This window comes from Pristis pectinata, chromosome 13 (assembly GCF_009764475.1).
Source record: "Pristis pectinata isolate sPriPec2 chromosome 13, sPriPec2.1.pri, whole genome shotgun sequence".
NCBI classification, from domain to species: domain Eukaryota; kingdom Metazoa; phylum Chordata; class Chondrichthyes; order Rhinopristiformes; family Pristidae; genus Pristis; species Pristis pectinata.
Genome location: NC_067417.1, coordinates 24,910,614 through 24,936,366, shown reverse-complemented (window position 1 = coordinate 24,936,366; position 25,753 = coordinate 24,910,614). Strand labels below are relative to the sequence as shown.

The 25,753-nt window shown below is 39.1% G+C and overlaps 1 protein-coding gene across 2 annotated transcripts in view; it reads right to left on the bottom strand.

The window, feature by feature from the left end:
• The window catches only part of klhdc4 (kelch domain containing 4), a 77,353-nt gene extending 51,886 nt beyond the window's left edge, over nucleotides 1-25,467 (bottom strand). The window contains exons 1-5 of one of the 2 annotated variants that reach the window (XM_052028239.1): nucleotides 25,195-25,467; nucleotides 17,517-17,608; nucleotides 7,272-7,350; nucleotides 1,610-1,708; nucleotides 705-841 (exon numbers count right to left, since the gene is read on the bottom strand). In XM_052028239.1, the coding sequence (XP_051884199.1) occupies nucleotides 705-841; nucleotides 1,610-1,708; nucleotides 7,272-7,350; nucleotides 17,517-17,608; nucleotides 25,195-25,293 (506 nt within the window). In that variant the 5' untranslated portion in view covers nucleotides 25,294-25,467. Of the gene's footprint in view, nucleotides 1-704; nucleotides 842-1,609; nucleotides 1,709-7,271; nucleotides 7,351-17,516; nucleotides 17,609-25,011; nucleotides 25,021-25,194 lie in introns of those variants that run through there. The other variant, XM_052028240.1, reaches the window with a different exon arrangement.
• Between the last annotated feature and the right edge of the window lie 286 nt (nucleotides 25,468-25,753).

Sequence of the window (25,753 nt, the reverse complement as noted above, 5' to 3'; positions counted from 1 at the left end):
GAGAGTTTACATAAGGATTCAATTGTAAGCATGATTATGTCCATTCTTCCCTCCCAAAAATTCATCAGGTATCAAATTGTATTGACACTGTGACCAATATTTCAAATTCAGAATGATGGGGTTTTCTTTCACATAATTTGCCATTATCCCTTCACAAAATTTATAAAACTGGCATCTTTTAAGGAGTTGTACTTATGACATTAAACAAATGAATATGTCATCATTTGTAAGGTTACTGTAATTCATATATACAATTTAACAAATAGGTACTGCTATATTTTAAACAGTACCTACCATCTGTTTAAGAATACTTGTTAGCATGTTTACACAGCTTATTTTCTTTCAGTACATATTGTACATGAACACCAAATTTAAAGAGATCGATGATGGGACAATGGCACAGCTAGTGGCATCCCTGCCTCACTGCTCCAGCAACCAGGGTTCAATCCTGACCTTCAGTGCTGCCTGTATGAAATTTGCACATTTTCCCTTTGCCTGTATGGAGTTCCTTTTTCCATACTGTATGACTACATGATGCTTAAACACTAAGGCAAGATCCCCATGTATTGGGTAAAGTCATTTCACAATGTCATCAGCAACAATTATCAAAAAGATTTAGCATATTTATGACAGATAAAAGTGAAACATAGTATTTAATATATACCATCTTTCCTATCACCAAATACATTAAAAAAAATTCTTACTTGATTTGTTCCCATGTCCTGTTGGCAAGATGCAGCACCCAAAGATCCTTATAATGGTAAAACTGTTCACCATTTGGAGATGCAAATTCTCCTCCAAACACCCAAAGTTGTCCATCTGCTTGAGGAATAACCACAGCCTATTCAGAAAACAAAACAGATATTGCAGTGAGCTGTGAGGAATGTGTTACCTCAAACACTATACATTATTGGAAGAGGCATGGTTATGCAATATATTACATGTACAGTGCATGATGAAAAGGATGCTAATATTTCTTCTTGCATCATACAGGCAGTTCCGCTATAACATGTTTCCATAATGCAAGTTGGTTGTAATGTGATTGGTGAATTAGGGAACACTATTTGCATTATGCAGACTACATTGATTATAGCACATTCATGATCAGGAAAACCTGTTTAAATCTGTGTTCTGAAGATGACTACAGCCTGTTCTGCTATAACACAACTTTCTATAACACAAAGGTTTCTAAGGAACGTGACTATCACGTTATAGCAGAACTACCTGTACTTTATAAAATAATCTATCACAGGATTCTTCCAAACTTCTAGTCTTTTGAAATACTGATTTCATCTTATGTAGAGAGAAAAAATTGAATATTTCTTCAGTGGCATGGGTGAAATTTAATTTCATGCTGCAAGATCTCATTTAATGGAACACATCAATACCGAAATTCAGAATATAACTAACAACCCAACAGATTGTGAATGAGGGACAAAAGCTAACTTTTTTGGTTGGGGTGGATGTGGAATAACAAGGCAGTTAAAATGTTATACATGACCAGCTGCTGACTAATATGTCACAATTGCTTGGACATACAAATCTTTAAAGATGATTTTTTTTTAAAAAGTTCCTCTCTTACTGGCCAGATTTCTAAACTTAGTTTTACCTGATGGGCAGAGCGTGGAGCTGGCGGATTTGGGATTTCCAGTTTCGTCCATGCATTCCTCTTGATGTTGTACAAATATAGTTCATTGTAGAGAAAAGTCTAATGGGGAAAGAGATTAACAGATCCATAAGCAATATATTAAAAATATTTTTCCATCCCATTTCCAGTACATGCTATTTTCCAACTGAATAAGACAAGGACTGTATTTTAACAATGACACTCCAAGACAATTCTAAGGAATTTGCTTGGCTACTTTTCTCTCAGATTAAACACCTTGTGTAAGTTTAATGTAATTCAGGTGGTTGGATACAGACAAATTCATCTTTTGTATTTCACTAAACTTCAATGAAAATTGGACAACATCAGAAACAGATGGCTGGAGCAATACAATCATTCTCCTGCCAAGCACACACACTTTTACAAACTATAAAATGATCAAAGCTACAAAATAGGATTGATGCACAGTCTATCCAACTGCTTTAAGAATTATTTTAAATTATATGTTTATATTAAAAAAGAACAAGATAAAATACTCAATAATTAATCACTGGGATTTTTTCCCGCCGTCACAGAAATGTTTATTTCTTGTGGGACAAGATAATACCACAGATTTAGTCACAATCTCACCAAGGACCTGATGAGATGACATGCATGATGGATGTATTTCCTATTCTGCATCATTTAAATAAGTATAGCAGAGGTATCCAGCAGAGGTAACAAGAATCAAAACCTGAATGCTGCATGATCTATTAAAGTTTAGTTTAGGTATTTAGATAAGCAGAAACTATTCCATTAAGTGATGTATGCCATGTAAAATAAATCTATGATATCCAGAATGTCTCAATTTCGATTGCTCAAGGGGTGCAGTCACTTATAAATCCCACACAATAAGACGACAAAAGTACAGTACAAAAATTGACATGTCATTGTAAACCAATTGGATGCTCCCTGTGGGACATTCAATAAATACAATGCGATGTTTTAAGATATGAAGCACATGCCATGTAGCTGGACATTTCACACTCAAAACTGACAACTCCATAAAAACAATACGCAAGTTATATAAGCATCAAAGCTGCACCCTCAAAAGTCTAAAGCTAAAAATCTTTTGGTGAAACACTATACAGGTTTTATCTACCTTCTCAGGTGGATGCAAAAAATTGCCAGGCAATATTCCAAGATAACAAGGAGAATTCTCCTTGTATACAGCCTAATTTTTAATCTCTCAATTATTATCACTATAAAAAGGGTATTTGGTCATTATAACATTGCTTTCTCTGGGGTTTTGCTGCATGCTAACAAGCTGTTGTATTTTCTATACTACGTCAGTAACTGCACTTCAAAAATGCTTCAATAGCTGTAAAACGCTGAGGTTGTGAAAACCCTAAGTAAATGCAAGCTTCTTATTTTAAAATCACCATGAGGTGTTTCACTTACTTTTATGGTTAATGAGATTAAAGGAACATCACATCAAAACATGACATCCCTAAAGAGTCTTCCCTCTTCCAATATCAACTGATCAAAGCTCTTGGACTACTGTGTAGACTACTTGAAATATTTAAGAATGTATACAATTAACTGTTTCAGAAATACTGAAGACTATTATCTGTGACGATGGGTACCTTGGAAGGAGCTAGAGAAGATTACCTATTTTTGGCTGAAAGTAGTTGGGGGAAAAATGCAGGCTGACTTGTATCAAATAGATGACGCAAAGCCTTTTAGCTCAGGAGATAAGTAACTAACACAAATTTCCAACCTCCAATAGCAACAATATTCATGTGGCTGGTCCTGTTAAGGTTCTGGTCAATAGTGACCCTAAGGATGATAGTGGGGGAATTCAGCACTGGTAATGCTAATGAATAACAAGAAAAGACAATTAGGCTTCCTTGTAGGTGAAGGTCACTGCCTGGCATTTGCGCGACACAAATGTAACTTGTCATTGTGTAGCCCAAGGCTAATTGTATACATGCATGCAAAGTGTAAATGGAACTAAATAGTGCAAGCATTAACAAACATTCCTGCCTCTGATCTTATGATGCAAAATTAGCAGTGAAGTAGCCAAAAATAGATGGGCTCAAGACACTCTCCTGATGAAGTTATATGTTGATAGCCTGTACTGAGATAACTGCGATAACCGAGATAACCATAAGCTTCTTTTTGATTTTAGCCAATTTAAAGTTTCCCTCTTAATTCTCACCAATTTCAATAACTAGATCTTCTGTTATATATTTGCTCAAATGCTGTCTTGATTTCATGGGAAATCATTCTCACCTTATTAATGGAAAGTAAATCTTTTGTCCTTGTTTGGATCATGGTCCAACAATTTTTAGAGCCAAGCAGCTCTGATGGATTTTTTTGAAATGTAATTCTGCTGTCCACTGGTGATCCAAGACAGCTCAAGGATGCTCAGTTTACGTTGCCAGATTTGTTGGACTATTTATCTTACTTCAAAAGTTAGCAATGTGCCATGATATAATGAAAGTTGTTCAAAAAGTCGACTTCTAAGGAATGTCACAAGGAGGAGAAAAAAGGTGGAAAGACTTAGGTAAGGAATTCTAGAGCTTAGGGCCTGGATATTAAAGGGATGGTCATCCTTGGTAAAGTGAAGGAAGGTAGGTTTGAGCACACAGATGAAAAATTGAAGTTTCGATGAGATGGAACCCACTACAAAGCACAGAACTTAGGGGTTGAATGAGACATTGAAAGTTAGAATATGGTAAGATAGTATTTTTTTTGAAAGACAGATTTGAGACTAGACAGAAGATCACAGGAACTTCCTAAAAATAATCCAAGAAAAAAATACAGGTAATCTCCATATTACAGCCATTTGGGTCTTGGAAACTTGCCCTTGAAGAATTCACAAATCACACCCAAAAATTTGAGATATTTAAATTCACTCTCACGGAATTTGTGTGAAAAAAGTAAATAAATCAATACAAATTTTTTTTTCAACTCACGTTTCTTGATACATGCACTGACGATGTGCCTTTACATTAAGGAAAATTGCAATATGGACCGTTCTCTAGGAACACAATCCTCATGTAATGCAGGGGTCGCCTGTATTCAAGATGTTAATAATCAGAAATTATTAGAATTGTCCAGACTAGGTAAATAAGGGTGAGAGTTCCATAGCAGATGAGTTAAAGCATGAGCAAAATTAAATGTATTATTGAGATTCTTTGCCATGAGAAGAATAATGACCTGCTGATTAAGTGTTTTGTATTGATAGAAACAACTGGTTTGTGATGCTAAACCCTTTTGATATGGGCATTCTCAAACCTCTTCCAATATTACATTTATCTGGCATCTAATTGTTGATTGTGGCATTGCAATGGTGTGCAACTGGATGCAATATCTGCCTCCATTACAATATCACTGCATTCCAAACATACCTTTTCTTCAAATCCCTATGAAATGCTTCAGGGCTATGGTGTACATCACATGACCATGGATGAGATCCAATCCAATAGGTGTTTCACAGACAGCTGCCCTGACCCCTGACACAATCATGACCCCAAATGAGCAGTCACTTCTTCATTTATTCAACAGAAATATGCTGAACCTATGTCATTCAAAAAGCACACCCAGCAACTATGGATGATAGAAAGGGCTAGACTAAAGTTGCATTAGTGTTGATGCCTGATGTTTTATTAAATATTAAACTAAAAGAGTATACTAAACACAACATATTATTCTCCCCAAGGACCTAAACAACTGTATGCTTCTCTTCCTATCTTAAAACAAATTATTTGAATACAGCCCATCCCCCTCCACCATTTAGCAGAGATAATGCAAAATAATTGTAAGCGAATTAAGAAGCACAATTTTGTAATTGGAAAGATGCTTTCCTTTTTAAATTTGGTCCATAATCCTTCCATACAGCTTCAGGTTAATTGCTATACATTTCTTGCATCACAAGGAGGTTGTTGATATTGTACAGGCAAAGTTAACTAGTCCTTTAATACAATACTTCTGAGGAAACAGCATTTGATATACATTTGAGAGGCTTTGGGGATACATTCTACTATTTAGAAGGTCAAAATCTTCATAAATGCCAATGCAATTGATCGAATTATAATTCAAGATGTTAATAATCAGCAATTATTAGAATTGTCCAGACAGCATTTCATGGGGATTTGAAGAAAAGGTATGTTTGGAATGCAATCATACTGTAATTGAGGCAGATATTGCATCCAATTGCACACCATTGCAATCCTTACTTGCAATGCATTGAACAGGCTATTACCATAAATTAAAAATGCTCATCATCCAGATTAACTCAAAACCATGAATGGAAGGAACATTTTAGGATCATTTCATCTCACTCTCCTGATACTTCATACTGCTATTGGTTTCACTAATGGACAGAACCCACACAGAAAATGATTTAATTTTCTTTGTTGCTTTTTGCAAGTTTAATACCAAAAATCTCCCATCCAGCTCTGTTTGTAGTAACCAAAGTGAATTTCCTCCCTGGATAATATAAAGTTTACAGAAGGACTACTACCCCGAAATCAAAGTGATTATTTACGAAAAAGGTTTGTAAATGAACAAAACTGTGTTTAAGCTAGCAGAAGAAAAACTATAACATTATTTTTTTTTGCAACTAGGTTACAGCTGTTCTGTGATTCCAAGATCTGGTGTTTAAATAAACCTATTCATGTACTTATCACTGTCATTCAGGGGCAACTTTGATTCAGCATTATGGCATATTACATTATTTGTTTGGTTTGGGGGTGATGGGGAATTATTTGTTGCATTTAACTGGAGGGCCAAAATGTCCAATCAAATTTAAAGAATTTAGCAGGCGAGGAGGGGAGAAGAGAAATAAATAGATATTGTGCTTGATTAATAATCAATTGCTCTAAATTGCTTGTTAATTTATTCTAGACTAGTTTTGGGTGGCACAGTGGCGCAGCTAACTAAAGCATCTGCCTCTCAGCACAAGAGAACTGGGTTCAACCCTGACCTCGGGCTGTCTGTGTGGAATTTGCACGAGTTCTCTGTAACCACACAAATTTCCTCTGGGTGCTCCTGTTTCCTCCCATATCCCAGAGATGTGCAGATTGGTAGATTAACTGGCCACTGTAAATTGTCCCTACTGTGTAGGTGAGTGGTGGAATCTGGGGAAAGTTGATGAGAATGTGGTAGAATTAAAAATGGGATTAATGTAGGATAAGGGTAAATGGGTGGCTGATGGTTTACGTGGACTCAGCAGATCAAAGGGCTTGTTTCCATTATGTATCTCTCTAACTCTAATTTCTGCTTGCTGTCAGGATGCAATAGCAGCAAACTGTCAAATGGACATTACCTCACCTACCACAAGACTACATTACCTCAACTATTACAATATAGCTCCATTTTGTTTCTATTCATCTTGCATCGCAAACATACCTTTCTGTACAATACCAGTGAATAAAAAGAAAATACCAGTGAATAAAAAAATCTTTCTTCCCTTGTCTAAACCATTGTTTAACATTACTGGCCCTCAAAAGTGCTTTAAGTTGGCAGTCTCTCATTCCTGGCAACTAAATTGTGTGCCACTTCTTTAGGGTGACCCAAGGTCCTGAAAGGCACTAAGTATATGAACTTCCCTTTTAACCATAATCAAAAAATAAAATTCTGAGGCAAACCAAAGCTGTTATAAAATGAAATACTTTACCTTTTGGCCATTGAAATATTCACCCCCAAAGAGAATCAATTCATCTTTCTCAGGGTAAGATGACAAAGATGCATTCAACCTGTCAGAAATACAGAAAAAGGAAACAAAAAAGTTAAATTTACAAATTAGGTGTTCCTCAAAATGAAATAACTCAATGCTGATAAGGAGGGCCAAACTTGGGCACCAATCAAGGGTAATCATCTCATCCCAATAGAAATCATAGTTTAAATTACATAAACATCTTCAAGGACAAAGTATTCATTTAGCTTAAAGTGTGCTTTTAACAATTCAAATTATTTGCAGAGAAAAGTTAAAAAAAAAAGATATAGTTGAAATTGTATCTTTCAGGTCCCTATCAGGACACAAAGCACTTTAGCCTAAGAAATAGCTCGGAAATGTAATCACTGTTATAATGCAGAAAACACTGCAACCTCTTTACACAGAGAATTCCCACAAACAGCAAATCTGTTTCAGTAATATTGATTAAGCAAAAAACCGTGGACAGCACACAGAGAACTGCTCCTGTTCCTTTTCAAAAAGATGCCATCAGATCTTTCACATCCCAATAGCAACCAGAGCCTTCATCCTTCTCTTGATTACTTTACAAGCTCCCCAGAATCAAGACAAAACACTCTCCCACCCCTCAGTTCTAATCTGGTCCTCCTCATTGCTGATCATACTTCAACCTTCACCCCAATCACAACCTTGTCTTCCTCCCACTTCTCCTCCTTACCACGCCTGTCCCCACCTGCCATTCATAGACAATGTACTCCTGAAAATAAACAGTCTCCCTTTGTACTCCGATCATCACTTGATCCATTCCTTGGGTCATGACAAAATCCCCTTTTCCCACTTCCCCTGACAGCTGGGTAACATTCCCACAGGTACCTGTTATAAGCTTTAGTGTATAAACTTGCAGCTATTGCTTGCTGGTCAAGTAGTCATCCTAAACAGTTGGGCAGGACTCTGGGAAGACTTATTTGGGCTTAGCGTATGGCTAGCAGTCAGCTGCTCTAATTAGGACAGCTGGCACTCGGTCATTTAAACCAGTAAGTCTCTGGCTTCTGCACAGTGACAGATGGTGCTACATCTGTGTCTATGGTCCATTGCTGGAATTCACATGCAGTCTAATGGCAGAACCCAAAATTGCTGGGAGTGCAAGGGAAATCACCACTCAGATCCTATGTCAGATCAAAACTGGCAAAGAATCTGAGACTGCATTGACTGAAATAGAGAGTAAGTAAGCAAGCAAGCAAGCTAAAGGGAAAATCTAAGTGATTCAAAACTATTTTACTTGTTTTAAATAATTTCTAAGTATTATTATTCACTTTAAGTTCTTAAATAGTTATTTCTGAAATTTTGAAAAAAAACAATTGTTTATATTAAAAACTATAGAGATGACACATTAATCAGAATAGATTACAATATCTACCAAGCTTGAAAATACAATGAAGCAAAGCTAACACACCAAAAATGACTTGCGAGAAATTAAGGTTGTTAGTTGTTAATTTAGCTATAAAACTTAAAATTGAGTTGTCATATTAGACAAAGCTCCAACTAACATTCTCTCCAAACCTCACACCAGCAAATATACATTCAAAGGCAGGAAGGAGACCACCACATCATCTCGACATTAAAATGGACTTCCTACTTCCAAGTGAGTTGCTGACTGATTTCTTTTTGCTATTGCTGCAATTCTGCAAGGAGTTTGGTGCTTTACATAATAGTTTCAATTGGCAAAAGTCGACAAAGAGTTGCACAAGGTCAATATGTCCACTAATTGAATTGTCCACAACAAATAGGACACCTCCATGCTGCCAGACATAGGTGGAGAGTATGCATTCCACTTGGGAGAATGAGCACAGAACATACAGAACAGATAATGATATATGATATCATATCTTTATTAGTCATATGTACATCAAATCCCACAGTGAAATGCATCTTTTGTGTAGAGTGTTCTGCAGACAGCCTGCAAGTGTCACCACACTTCTGGCACCAACATAGCATGTCCAAAACTTCCTAACCCGTACGTCTTTGGAATGCAGGAGGAAACTGGAGAACCCACGCAGACATGGGGAGAATGTGCAAGCTCCTTACAGACAGTGGCCGGAATTGAACCCGGGTCACTGGCGCTGTAAAACGTTACGCTAACTGCTACACTACTGTGCCTGCTAAGTTGTTGGAAGGAGGGAATAAAGCCCTTGGGACACACGGGTGGATAAAATGCAAAGCTTCTTGGAAATTAAATCCTACCATGTTGCACGATGTCATTGACTGCAGGAATTTGCAGGCACTACGAGGCAACTTTGCCCTATGTGCAATACTGAAAAGGACTCGGTCACACATCAGCTTGACGTTGACAAGAGCCTATGGTCATAATGCCTTCATTCTGAGGAAGTCCAGTATGCCATCATAAGGAGAAGTAATTATTGAATGAAAAGGTTTGCCTGTGGTTGATGTAGCTTATAATTCTGGTGTGCAACCAATTTTTGTGTGCACTATATGCACACAATGAATGCTATTCTGCCATATGAAATCTAACACAGCAAACCAGTCAAACATTTTTATTGCCTAAATGGCTCTGCAGAAGCCTTATAAGAGTGTGCCAAATAGGTGTAGAGGTTCATCATTTTCCCCATTAAAATTCACTTCAGCATCCTCTGTAACAGAAGTCGTATGCATTCTTGCCCTCCAAGCAGGCCATTCTTGTCTCCTGGCCTGGATGCAATTGGGTATCCCACCTCTTGCCTTGTCAATATCTTGAATGATGGCCACAGACATAGAATCAGGCCCTGGTATTCCTTCACTGTTACTGGGTTTTGCTGTTCTTTCTACATGACCAAATTATATTTCTTGTATTTGAACAGAGAAAGGCAGGAGGGCAAGTTTCAGCTGAAGGGAGGCAGGCAAAATATTTCATCATCTAAAATTTGTATGTCAGGAGAGATTGTGAAACAAGAAAGAAATGGATGTAAGAAATATTAAGAACATAGAACAGTACACTACAAGAACAGGCCCTTCAGCCCACGATGTCTATGCCAACCATGAAGCCAATCCAGTCTAATCCCATCTGCCTGCAAATGGTCTATTTCTCTTTGTTTCCTGCCTGTTCGTGTGCATGTCTAAATGCCTCTTGCTACTGTATCTGCTTCTAGCACTTCCTCTGGCATCACGTTCCAGGCAGCTACAACTCTGAGTAAAAAAGATTTGCCTCAAACCTCCTTTAAACCTTCCCAGTCTCACCTGAAATATTTGACATTTCCACCATGGGAAAAAGTCTCTTACTATCTAACCTGTCTATGTCTCTCATTATTTTATATTTCTTCAATCAGGTTGCCCCTTAGCTTCCAATGCACCAGAGGAAACAATCCAAGATTGTCCAACCTCCCCTTATAGCTAATACTTTCTAATCCTGGAAACATCTTGGTGAACCTCTTCTGCACCCTCTCCAAAGCCTCCACATCCTTCCTGTAATGTGGCAACCAGAACTGCACACTGTACTCCAAATGCAGCTCAACCAAAGTTTTATACAACTACAACATGACTTCCCGACCTTTATACTCAACATCCCAATCGTCTTATCCACCTTATTGCTCTTCAAAAGACCCAACACCTTATCCTTCTTGATATCAACAGCTCCTAGAATATCAGCATAACCTTCCCTGATCTTGCTATCCTCCATGTCCTTCTCCTTGGTGAATACTGATGCAAAGTATTCATTTAGCACCTCGCACACTTCCTGTGGCTATAGGCATAAATTTCCTCTTTGTCCTTGAGTGGTCCTATCCTCTCCCCAAGTTTCCCTCGTTTTTAAACACATGTATAAAATGCCTTGGGATTCTCTTTAATCCTACTAGTCAAAGACACTTCATGATTCCTTTTAGGCCTCCTGATTCCCTGTTCTCTCCTACTTCTTTATACCCAAAGGGCCCTGATTGAATTCAACTTTCGAAACCTTATATATGCTTCCTTTTTCTTTTTGACTAAATTTGCAACATCTCTTGTCGTCTAAAGATTTCGAACCTTGCCATCCTTCCTCACAGGAAGATGTTGGTCCTGAATTCTGACCAGCTAGCCTTTAAACAGCTTCCACATGACATATGTGAACTTACCCAATAACAGCCACTCCCAATCTACTCTCCCCAGCTCCTGCCTAATACTGTTGTAATTAGCCTTTCCCCATTTTCATACTCCCCACACTCCCACCCCACTCCACTCAATCCTTCCATTTGCTGACCTACTGCTCTGGTTTCCACCCCCTCTACCATGCTAGTTTAAACCCTCCCAAGTCACCCCAGCAAACCTCCCTGGAAGGACATCTCTCTTTGTGTATTGTCTTATATACATAAGAAGGTAGTGATCCACTAAGTGTCAAGCAATCTGTTTGGGTGTACATATGTCATCTTTGATTAGCTGGCAGTGTGTGCAGAATGGAAGATAGTACTATGAGACTTGCAGATCAGCCATGATCTTATTGAATGGTGGAGCAGGCTAGACAGGCCAGATTGCCCACTCCTGCTCCTATTTCTTATGTTCTTATTTAATGTAATGGGGTGAACGGAAGCCACTGAAGATATTGCACAAGTCCTGATCAAAAAATACCGCAGATGATGGAAATCTGAAATAAATACAGACATTAACTTAGATTTTCTTTCCATAGATGCTGGCTGATCTGCTCAGTACTTCCTGTAGTCTTACTTCCGATCAAAAAAGTTTGTGGGTTGATGAATGTTGCAGGATTGAGCAGTGTTTGAGGCTAGTGGTGCGGATGGTTGGATATGGCATTTGAAAATACACATCAGGTATTAGCTGGCTATATGTTTTTCATGTCACAGAGTTATACAGCATGAAAACAGGTTTTTCATTCCAATGAGTCTATGCAGACTATCAAGCACCCATTGACAGTAACTCTACACTAATCGCATTTTTATTCTTCCCCCATCAACCTTCACCACCCCTCCCCACCTCCTCCCCCCACTCTCTCCAAGATTCAACCACTCATGCATTTTGGTGAACTTTACATTGCCCAATTAACCTACCAATCTGCACATTTTTGGATTTCTGGAAGGTGAGAGGAAAATGGAACACCTAGAGGAAACCCATGCAGTCACAGGGACGATGTGTAAACTCCATACAAACGATACTGAAGGCCAAGATTGAACCCCACTTGCTGAAGATGTGAAGCAGCAGCTCTACCTGCTGCACCACTGTGCTGCCCTTGGAGAGGTCTGGAGAACCTCCTAGCCCCTTCAAGCTGACACATATTTCTCCTCCTTTCTATTCTCCACCAAGACTTCTGTTGCAGCGTCTGAAAAATAGATTGTACATTCTTCCCTATCAATGCTTCCCAGGTCAGATTCACTTACAGCATAATGCAACTTTCTTTTAAGAGGTAATTAGTTTTTGGCAAGCAGGCTAGCTTCAACTGATGTGCATTATTCATGGAATTATCATCCTGGTGATGCTTATAAACACTGAATAGCATAGTTACAACAGAGTGGATGAAGATATCTTTCAAAGGAACAGCCAGTAAAAAGTCAGCATGCTTCTTGCATATATTCAATGGACTTGGGCTAATCACTCATTGCAATTCTTGAACCCATTTTTGAGGGCTATTGTATTTATTCGCATACATGCTTGAAGCTCTCCACCTTAATGTATAAGCTTTCCATTCAGATGGTTGTGCAACCTGTCAGTGAAAAGCAGCAAGAGCTGCAATAGTTTACCAACTGTCAACAGTATACCCATTACTTAAACAATAATCTTTGGCCAGCACTATTCAAAAGATCTTCCGCAGCTGTGACACCATCAACAAGTAGGAGAAATTAACTAAATACTTCACCACAAAAAACAAACAGGTGGAAAACGCATTATATGGTAACAGTTCTGATACCACTATTTCTTCCCAGCACCACCACCTCTTAATCGTTCCTTTCCCATATTCCATTTCCTCATGATCATACAGCTTTTCTCCAATACTTAAGCTACAAGACACAAAATGTATCTATTTATTTATAATGTTATTTATTCCCTCAATGTTTTTGAGATTTGAGCATATTATCTAGACTGACAATTCAGTACCGTACCAAGGCATTACTACATCTTCAAAGGTATCTTAATATCCAACTGCATCTTTATATTCTAGTTGGATATAAAAGATGTCATTGTTCAAGCTGTCCCAGTTCCCTGCCAATTAAACTCCTGCCAATTGAACAACACTGTATCAACTCAAGTTTTCATGTACCTCAGTATGTTTGCAGGATTTTGCTGTGAGAAAATTGGGCATTACATTTACCCAAATCAACACATCCACTTTGAAAATGTGTTTTTCCCCTCATGAAGCATGGGGATCTAAAGTCATGAAAAAAAGCCATATAAATGTAATTCTCTTTCATATTACATTTTACAACTGGCTGTGTATTTGGAAGAAAAATATATACAAATTATTTATCATGTCAAAAACTAAATGAAAATCTACTGTACCCAGGAGGTAAAATTTTATTATTGAACATTCTCATCCCAAGAGGGGTACACCACTTCATTTTAAGCCGAAAGCAGTTGAACACCACAATTAAGAGTTGGTACAACTTCTGAATAGTAACTCAGGCAAAACAACCTATGCCAGTGAATGTCATGCAGAGGCAACAAACAAGAATACATTATTATTGTAGAATCCAGACATAGCAATGATTCAACAAATCTACATGTATAAAATTAAGATCAAATATTCCTTCACATTTTACTGAAAAGATCGTCAGGCTGCAATTACAGTCCATCCACAATGGAATTACTCAATTTCCTTGCCCTTGCAAAGGTAGTTGGCATTGGCTAGGTGCTATCTCCATACATCCATCTAATATTGAGTAGAGAAAGAACTCACTCAGCCTATTATGCTGATGTCATCTCCTTAAAAAGCCATCTAATTAACCCCATTCTTTTGCTTTTATCCCCACATCTCTAATTCTCTTTAGAAAGCTACCACTAAATCCACTTCCAATACATTTACACTGATAATAAATTACAGTCTTAAAATATTTCTAATCTCCTTACTGGAATTTTTTGGCAATTATCTTAAATTGGTGTATTTTGAGAGCTAACCATCTTGCCAATAGAAACTCCATAACTGATCTTTCAAACCACTACATAACACGTTTAATAAAATCACCCCTTAACCGTCTCTGTTCTTTGGAAGATAATCTTCTCAAAGCTCTCAACGTCACAAGAAGCCATAACATCTCGTTACCATGCCAGTCATTCCACTGCATTCATCTCCCATTGCCCTGTAGCCCCATTTAACCTGAAAAAAAGTTTCAATGTGGCTACATGGCACAGGAGATTGATTTGTGAACACTATAATTGACAAAGCCACATTGTAATCTTCATATCCCCATAATCCATGATGCATTGCACAACAGATATCAATCCATAAAAGATTTCATAACAAGCTATTTATATATAATTTTAAAATATAACCTGCTAATGAAATACATTTCTTACACAGTACGTAGCAGGGCAGGCTAATTTTGTTCACAGCAAATAACAGTAAACATATAATTAATGAATCTATTTTACTAGTACTGAAGGATGAACGTTAACCAAGACAATGGTGGCACTAGGCGAATCGAGCTGCCTCAGAAGTCTCAATTTAGTTCATCCAAGAAATGCTCTCTCAATGCTACACTGAAGTGTAAAAGTAAATTATATTAGGCTTGAACCTATAATCCTGTTTCGAAGGGTAAAGCACAAACATAAATGAGCATTTATAAGGAACTAAAGTTTTCTTTTCTTGGCTGCACCTTCAAAAAAACTTCTCTCCCTCTAGAATTCAATTCATGTCAGTGTGATTTCTCTTCATGTTTAATTATATTCATTTTTTGGTGCAAGTTTAATCACCCTGATTCTCATGATCACTATTGACTTTAAGTCATTTACACAGTCCGTAGAGAAGCTTGCCAACTGTTTAATGTGTCTTGGAACAAAAACCTGCCAATAATCGAAATCAAAAATAAAAACAGAATGTTGGGAGTGCTCAGCAGGTCAAACAGCAGTGGTGAAAGACGCACAGTCAATATTTCAACTCAAGAATCCTACATCCCAACTGGAAAATTGAGAAGACAAAGAATGTTTCAAGTTGCCAGGGAGGGGAAAAATATGGAGAGAACAAAGGGAATAACAGATAGGGTACAGACCAAAGTTGTCAAGGTAGCAATTACTCTATAAACAAGCAGTTTAAACAAAGCAATACAGAAATCATTTGAAATACAAACTGAAACAAAAGCTCAGCAACATCTGTGGAAGAAGTTTAACAATTTCAGATTAACCTATATTGTGTTCTGAGGGGTAACCTTTGTTCAATACCACTCTCGTTCCAATAAACTCTAAGGAAGGGCCATGATGGTGACACCAGCAGGACTCCGGTAGTTGTATGACCACAAAATTTAGGTGGGCTAGAGGCCAAGTGCAGGTGGTGACCACAAGGTGCAGGCCAAGATCAGAACAATCTGGCTCAATACATTTTAATAAAACCCATTCCTAATTGATAACAATTCTGATGTTAGGGTAATTTAGTGGGCCATTGTCTTGACCATTGATGGTCAAGTTCCACATCCAACTCCAATCACAGAATATTCAGTCACTCAAACAATTCTATTATTTCTGCAGTTAACCAATAAGCTCTAAAGCATGTATCAAATGACTACAATGTACATACCACCTAACCTCATCATGCTGCTAAATAAACACCATCTTTTTCTTTGTGCTTTTTCTACTCCTGGCTTCAAAACACTTTACAAGTCAGTATGCCATTTTTAATTACTCCCTTCCACCATAACTGGTTGGTTTCTTCACATTTGTAGGTCAGATTTTGTACACCTTTGCCTATATTTCACTTTTCTGAGTTTCATAAATTTCAGCATCAGCTTCATCACGATGATGCTTTTAAAAGACAATATCAAACTTGCTTTTCCACCAGCTAAGCCAAGATTCTCATCTTCCCAAAGCAAAGTTCTGATCTGCTGATTTCTGACTCAACAGCCAGACCACAAGTAGTACACTACAAGCCAATGCACAAGTTGTCCAATGTTACAGAGCCCTTATAACTTTTGGACTTTTAAAAATCTTATTGGGGGTTTAATTGCTGAATCATTCCAAAATAAATTACTCCCAGGATATTTGTCAGTCTTGATTGAGGGAACTTAAGAACAAGAGCTAAATCCCTCCAACTCTTTTTCCAATATTGTTCCTTTTTCAGTTAAAGCATTCAATTTTGGATATCCCACTGTGGGAAAGATGTCAACAATTTTAACAAGGAGATTAAGTTGACAGGATGGAGTTCATGAGGAAAGATTGAGTAGGCTAGAGCTCTTTTGTCCAGAAAAAAATGGAGAGGAAAAGAAACAAGATACAAGCCTTTTAAAATTTTGAAAGGCTAAATGTGGAGGAGCTGTTTCCATGCATAGGCTGAGTCCAGTAAAATGGATAAGAAAATGATTGGCATGGTTAAATCAAATAAAAAGGGCAAATCTGTTTATACATAAAGTACAAAGATGTGGAAACACAACATTATAGGGAGTATCAAAGCATACATAACAGTATATTTAACAAGATGCTTGATACACATTGAAAGAAGAATGGAAGATAAGAGAATATAGATAGAAAATTAAAATGAAACTTGTGCAGTTTAAGCACCAAAGATCAGTTGGGCCAAATGGTATATTTCTTTGCTTTGGATTTTATGCAATTCTATAATAAAATCTTAATAATTTTAAATAATTTGGGTAACGAGTTAATAACTTCAATGAGTTAATATATAGGAACTATAAATTTAAAATTAAACACAGAAAAGAATAAATTATATGAACATTTATTTGGCCTACAAGGTACATTGGCAGAATGCAAAATTATTATACTTTGTTAAAATGATATTGTTAAAATTAACAAAGTATTGACAAAGCCAAAAGAATGGAACAAAATAGATGTCTTTTCAGAAAGTCGGGACAGACAAAATGGGTCAAATAGCCTTCTCCAATGCCATAAGATTTTATGATCATATGCCCTTACATTTCTCAGCATAAATGTAAATGCATTGAAAATATTTCTGTGCTAGCCTTCCCCTATAATAGTCAGATCAAGTTCTGAAACAAGACCAGCTTTTTTGTCACTTTTTTTATGAATAGTCGCAAGGGTGAAATCAAATCATCAGTAGAATCAAGAAGCAATAACTTGCCTATTTGCTTTACTCACCGTGGCAAAGGAAAAGAACACGCCACCTCCGTTACTTGAGTCTTCTTTGCATCGAGTTGCCTGAATTCAGCTATTAATGTTTCTAGATCTTCCTAAGTATGAGAAACATAAATTTTTTAACAAAACTACTTGAAAGGACTTCAATTGAAATTGACGATATGATTTAACACGAAAAACATTATGAAAATGAAAAAGCAATAAAGCTAGATACATACAACAGATTATTGAGGTTGGTCATAGTTTACTCAATAAGTTTCCTTACACTACAGCTGCTAGCACTATTTACCAATTTTGATTCTGGGCTTCTATCGCACTTTAACCAAGAGGTAGCATTGTCAACCTATCAGAAATTACAGAAATCTTAGATCCCCAAGTCAGGAGGTTCTAGGTTCAAATCCCACTTCAAGAAGTTAAGAGTTATATTGCTGGTCTGCATAGCTGATTGAGATACCAACTTTTGGATGAGGAGATGTTAAATTCAGATCCCATTTGTTCTCAGCTAATAAATACCATTCAACCAATGTCATTAAAGAAAATTTTATTAATCACTGTTTTATCAATGGGACAGCACTGTGAATAAAATGGATTGCCACATTAGAAAACAGTGACCAAAAAAAACTTATTAGGATATTAAGAATATAAGAGCCTGATATCATGAAAACAGCTTTTTAAATGCTGGAAACACTTACCAGGTCAAAGAGCACATGAAGAGCGAATCATTATTTATAAGCTAACAACAGCTTATCAGAACGAGAAATAAAGATGCAACATGCTTTAAACAAGTATAGAGGCATAACAAATGGAAAGGGAAAAAAAAGGAAATATCTGTGATAGAATGGAAAGCAAGTGAGATTAAATAACAAAGGGACAATGATGCAAAACATAGGTTTAACAGCCAATAGCAGAATCATTACCAACACCTTCGGCCTGATAAAAAAAGGGGACAATGCATGTAATAGTTAAACTCAATGTTCCATCTAGAAATAGTGAAGTGCCTCATCAAAAGATGAATTGATGATCCCTTCACAAGTTGGACCCATAAAAGATCACAGATATGTTCAAACTATTCAGTGTTAAGTCATTGCCTCCCGAGATCTACACTCAATATCATGCATCAGCACATGCATGCTCTTAGATCTCTCTGCAACAGCACCAACGATCTCTATCTCAAAGCTGTCTTGCTCCAAGGTTCCGTCGTTTGCTTTATTCTGTGCTGCAATTGGTGACTTGTTTTTAAAACTTCCTTTCTAACTTCAAAGACTGCCAACTCCAACAGTTCTTGAAATCCAATATCCCTCCTGATCTCTCCCCCACTTCATTTTCCTCTGACCCCACCTTACGTCCCCAGTTCTTCTCTACCACGTTTTCACAATTCCTTCCAACCTTCCCCTCCCTCATCCCCAACAATGACTCCTCAGCACAGGTGTCAGCTTCATGCCTGTACATCTTCATCTTAATGAATTCAGACCTAACATATCGAAATCTTCTTTTGCAGTCTCTTTGGCAGAGAATTTTCACCCAGAGTGCAGAATTCCTGATCCACATGTACCCCTCCTTCTGACCTCTTAACCTCTCTGGATCTATTCATTGGTTACTGCCAATGGGACACTGATTGCATTTATTTTTCCACTCACTCACTCTACCCTACTGCCTTCTGAACCTGCAGCACTCCACTCACTAAAACCAATCCTGATATTGATATCAAACCACTGACTTACATGGTACTGTTGTGGTCTGGTGAAATGACATCTATCTCACAGAAGCCAAATGTCAACTCTAAGACACATCCTGATGCCTCCCTCTATACCAAGTCGCTCACCACCCAACATCAAGCCATCAACTCCCAGAGTCATGATATAATTTTCTTGGGAGACCTTCCCTCCACAGCTTCTCGCCTTGTAGTGTGCCAACCCGCATGGCCTGCTTCTACCTCCTGTGCAAAATACACCAGCAGGACTGGCCAGGCAGGCAGACACATTTTCTCAGCTTTTTCTTGCCCCACTGAACTTATTTCATCCTACTTTGACTCCATCCTTTCTCTCATGGTTCAGTCCCTTCCCACTTACATCTGTGATAGTTCAGATGCCCTCTGCTACTTCAACACCTAACAGTCCCTTGGACCCAGCCAGCTCATCTTTCACTTGGACATACAATCCATCTAAACCCCCATCTACATCAGGAAGGTCTGAGAGCCCTCCTTAAACAGACCCCACCAGTTCCCTCCACCAACATAGTCAGTTGCCCAGCTGAACTCATTCTCACATTGAGTAACTTCTCCTTCAACTCCTCGTTCTTCACCTATCTTGACCTCTACAACTTAGCCCCATGGCAACCCTAGCCTTGCCACATCACAGATATTCCTTTTGCCCTATACGTTGCTCTCCACACCTTCTCTGCAAGTTAAAACTGAATTGTTTTTCCTCTCTTTCCCAGTTCTGAAGATGTTTCTCTTTCCAGTGATGCTGCCTGACCATTTTGTAGCACTTTGCTTTTATTTCATAAGCTACCATTGAGCTTCACTACAAGACTGCAGATCAAAGACAAGGAGCCTGTCTGTCTGTACACAAATGTGGCACTTCAGTTTTTCTGCCTGGAAAATTATGGTACCTTTTACAACACCAAGGTGAGATTGTAAACTGATAGAATTCAGAGAAACAAATGCATTTCTTCCTCTTGCTCATTAGAACTGAGAGTTGGGCTCCTCTGAAATTATCAAAAAAAAATCACTTAACTCGTACAAGGTGAGTCGTTGAGGGAAAGGGGAGTGGGGTGATGATCAATTATATTGTCATATTGTCCCTAAGTGATCATATGCAGGGGGATATGCTTAAACATAGGGTTTAAAAAGGATATAAATGATAACTATCATTTAAATGATCAAATCTTCCATTTGTTTATTGTACTTGAGGAAAAAAATACAAGAACATGAAGTCATGAAGAGAGATGCAAGGCACTTTCTTCAAAGTGATGCTCCCAATAGTTTCCAGTCCCCATTAAAGCACTACTCTTCAATTTCCCCTTTTACCCTCTCCTTCAATGTCGACGGTGCCCTCTTCATCTGTCACCAGAACTGTACAACTTTCAGGTTTTCATCTAAAATTCCTGAAAAGATGCTCACCACACAAAGCACTGCTTGCCAAGTTTCTGATTATTAGAATTCTTACTGAGAGTACCACTGCAGCATTGAGAACTACCCTTAGTTTGCAGCAGCTTAATTTCTGACAAAGTCATTCAATTACAATTAAAAAAATAAGAAATTGAAACTGGATTAAATCATTTGTCCCCTTGTGACTGTTCCACCATCAAATATGATCATGGCTGACATTTTACAAGGGTGCCACTTTGCTGTCTAACCCCAGCATTTTGCAGGTTTTAATTAGATCACCTCTCCTCATAAAGTCAAGAGTAGGGGCTCAGTCTGTTTAATCCCTTCTCTATGACAAGTTCACCAACCCAGGGATCAACCTGGTGAAACTATGCTCCAATCCCACTCATTGTGAGTTCATCCTTCCTTGGGTAGGCAGAATAGACCTGAACACAGTACATCCCAGATGCCATGGCTCTGACATCCACCATCATGAAGTGCTTTGACAGGCTGGTCATGGCACGCATCAACTCCAGCCTCCCAGACAATCTTGACCCACTGCAATTTGCCTATGAGTGAAACAGGTCTACAGTGGACACCAGCTCCCTGGCCCTACACTCAGCTCTGGAGCATCTGGACAGTAAAGACACCTATGTTAGACTACTGTTTATTGACTACAGCTCTGCCTTCAATACAATAATCCCAAGCAAACTTGTCACCAAACTCCGAGACCTAGGACTCAACACCTCCCTCGATAACTAGATTCTTGGCTTTCTAACCAACAGACCGCAATCAGTGAGGATAGGCAGCAATACCTCTGGCATGATTATTCTCAACACTGGTGCTCCACAAGGCTGCATCCTCAGCCCCCTACTCTACTCCCTATACACTCATGACTGTGTGGCCAGATTCTGCTCTAACTCCATCTACAAGTTTGCAGATGATACCACCGTTGCAGACCGTATCTCAAACAGCAATGAGTCCGAGTACAGGAAGGAGATAGACAGCTGAGTGGAATGGTGTCAGGACAACCACCTTTCCCTCAATGTCAACAAAACTAAAGAGCTGAACATTGACTTCAGGAAAGGGGGTGGTGTACATGCACCTGTCTACATCAACGGTGCTGAGGTCGAGAGGGTCGAGAGCTTCAAGTTCCTGGGAGTGAACATTACCAACAGCCTGTCCTGGTAAAATCACGCAGATGCCACAGCCAAGAAAGCTCACCTCTACTTCCTCAGGAGGCTAAAGAAGTTCGGTTTGTCCCCTTTGTCTCTCACCAACTTTTATCGATGCACCATAGAAAGCATCCTATTTGGATGCATCACAGCTTGGTACGGCAACTGCTCTGCCCAGGATCACAAGAAGCTGCAGAAAGTTGTGGACACAGCCCAGCCAATCACAGACACCAGCTTCCCTTCCTTGGACTCTGTCTTTACCTCTCGCTGTCTTGGTGAAGCAGCCAGCCTAACCAAAGACCCACCCATCTGGGTCATTCTCTCTTCTCTCCTCTTCCATCAGGTAGAAGATATAGGAGCCTGAGGGGACGTACCACCAGTTAAAGACAGCTTCTGCCCCTCTGTGATAAGACTATTGAATGGTTCTGTTATACAATGAGATGGACTATGACCTCACGATCTATCTTGTTGTGACCTTGCACCTTATTGCACTGCACTTTCTCTGTAAGTGTGACATTTTGCTCTGTACTGTTGTTGTTTTTACCAGTACTACATCAATGCACTCTTTATTAACCCAAATGTAACTGCACTGTGTAATGAATTGACCTGTACAATCGGTATGCAAGAGAAGTTTTTCCACTGTACCTCGGTACAAGTAACAATAATAAACCAATACCTGAGCTGTTAGAGTATGATGTCACTATTCTTGAACTTAAACATTTTTTGAGTAAAGGCTGCCATATTATTTGCATTCCTAAATGTCCAATTTGTAAGAATAGCTCTAAAACTTAAGGAATTTATGCTTACTCTCAACCTGCAGTTCTCCAGTATTTACAGTAAACTTTGTGTCTTCCTTGAAGACAGACAATATATTTGTCCCATTTCTTTATTGCCCAGTATGGATTTTGTGTCACAATCTGTAACTTCAGATAATCTTTTCTTTTACATACATCTATAGATCTTAAAGTCTGTTTCTGTTTCTCATGAACCTACTCTCACATTTTACAATCCCTTATCTTCCTTTTCCAAAATTTCCTGCAGCTTAATGCTTTTTATGCTAACTTTATACACTCTTACTTTGTTAGTGACAGCTCGATCACTTCTACTACTGTTTCCTTTGGTTTAAAAATGGATATTTATTACTTGCAATTCAGGTAAGACAGCATACTTGGGTAAGTTGTGTTTCCCAACTATCATTAAAGCTGGGTAATTCCATCCCAAGAGGTGTTACTTTTCCACTATAGCAAGAATTTGAACCACAAACTGTGAGAATCACTCCAAAATCAAATCATGTCACTAGTAGTACTAGCACCAAATTAAGTCTTAAGGAACTTTTATATGTTATTCAATTATGTTATCTTAAAAACATATTTGAGGTCAACCCAAATTCAGCTCCATCAGATGTGCAGCACAGAAATAGGTCCTTCAACCAATCACGTTAACACCACCAACTAAATGCTCATCTATACAAATGCCCATCTATACAAATGCCATTTACCAGCATTTGGTCCATCACCTTCCATGCCTTACTTAAGTGTTACTCCACCATCCCCTCAGGCAGTGCATTCCAAATTCTAACCATAGAACAATTACAGCACAATTCAGGCCCTTCAGCCTACAAAACTGTACCGAACATGTCCCTACCCTAGAAATTACTAGGCTTACCCATAGCCCTCTATTTTACTCAGCTCCATATACCTATTTAACAGTCTCTTGAAAGACCCTATTGTATCAGCCTCCACCACCGTTTCCAGCAGCCCATTCCACGCACTCACCACTCTCTGAGTAAAAAAAAAACTTACCCCTGACATCTCCTCTATATCTACTCCCCAGCACCTTAAACCTATGTCCTCTTGTGGCCACCAATTCAGCCCTGGGGAAAAGCCTCTAGCTACCCTATCAATACCTCTCATCATCTTATACACCTCTATCAGGTCCCCCCTCATCCTCCGTCTCTCCAAGGAGAAAAGGCTGAGTTCCCTCAACCTGCTTTCATAAGGCATGCTCCGCATTCCAGGCAACATCCTTGTAAATCTCCTCTGCACCCTCTCTATGGCTTCCACATCTTTCCTGTAGTGAGGCGACCAGAAATGAGCACAATACTCCAAGTGGGGTCTGACCAGGGACCTATATAGCTGCAACAATACCTCACGGCTCCTAAATTCAATTCCCCGATTGATGAAGAACAATACACCATATGCCTTCTTAACCACAGAGTCAACCTGCACAGCCACTTTGGGCGTCCTATGGACTCGGACCCCAAGATCCCTCTGATCCTCCACACTGCCAAGAGTCCTACCATTAATACTATATTCCGCCAACATATCTGACCTACCAAAATGAACCACCTCACACTTATCTGGGTTGAACTGCATCTGCCACCTCTCAGCCCAACTCTGCATCCTATCCACGTCCCTCTGTAACCTCTGACAGCCCTCCAAACTATCCACAACACCTCCAACCTTCGTGTCATCCACAAACTTACTAACCCACCCCTCCACTTCATCATCCAGGTCATTTATAGAAATCACAAATAGTAAGGGTCCCAGTACAGATCCCTGAGATACACCACTGGTCACTGACCTCCACTCAGAATACGACCCTTCAACAACCACTCTTTGCCTTCTGTGAGCAAGCCAGTTCTGGATCCACACTGCAACGTCCCCTTGGATCCCATGTCTCCTCACCTTCTCCATAAGCCTCGCATGGGGTATCTTATCAAACACCTTGCTGAAATCCATATACACTACATCTACTGCTCTCCCTTCATCGATGCGTTTAGTCACATCCTCAAAAAATTCAATCAGGCTCGTAAGGCAGGACCTGCCCTTAAAGCTATGCTGACTATTCCTAGAACCATCTTCTAGATGAAAAAAACCTCCTTGGATCCTCTCTATACCTCGTACCTAAAATCTTTTCCTTCTAGTTTTTAAAGACACCTCTGTTACAGAAATAAAGTTTCCTACTATCCACCCTATCTATGCCCCTCATAATTTCGTACTCTTTTGATATTAACCTCGAATTCTATGTGGGCTCCATGTAAACAATGGCATATTCCTCCCCACCCCCCTCCCGATCTAAAGGCAGGTTCAGCGCCACAGAAACCAGTAATTGCAATTCCAGTTATTTTTAAAATATATCATATAGACAGTACTAGAAATATATGTAAACGTGCAAGTGTAAACTTGAGACCCTATCCTCGCAGGCCACGACATTAAGAAATCCTATCACCCACCAAGGAGACTCACAAACGTAAACCATTCTCTTCCTTCACTGGATTCAGGTCTTGAAAGGAAAACAAAGAAATATGGTGTTCTCTGCAAACTACTTCCCACCACAACTGAAGCCTCACAGTAGGAGGCCTTAAACCAGGGATTGCTGCACATCTTCACACTTATTCCCGAGCTTCCCTCCTCACCTCCTCTCTCTTCGACTGTTTGGAGATCTTTTTCTCCATTTTAGTCGCGTTTTTTTCAACTCCCTTTCCTTTCTTGTCCTTTTTGCCTTTTTTGCCCATGGTGCTTCCCTCCCAACCCTGTGCCTGAATATTAACCGCTCACAACCAACACACGTTGAAGCTCCCACAACACACACATCCGGGTCAAACGTGATCACTACCGACAGCACCAAATGATACGCAGCTCGATGTGCGAACTATAAACTGCAACCGCCCGCGTCAGCTTGACGCTCCAATAAATCCGAGAAACGATAAAAATATCAGACATGCGCAAAACATGTCCTCATGCGGTTTCAGCTCACTCAGCCGCCGCATTCTCCACAGCGCCGCCTATTGACCAATCGCCTCCCGGCACGCCAGGCATCTGAAGAACAGAAGGTGCCAGAAATGAGTGGAAGGTCGGGTCGGGTTTGTGGACAGACAGACCGGCAAAGTGTCAGGTCGATGACCTTTCATCAGACTCTAGAAATGTCAAAACGTTTTAAGTTGAGAGAAGGGAGGCGGATGGAAAAAAAACAAG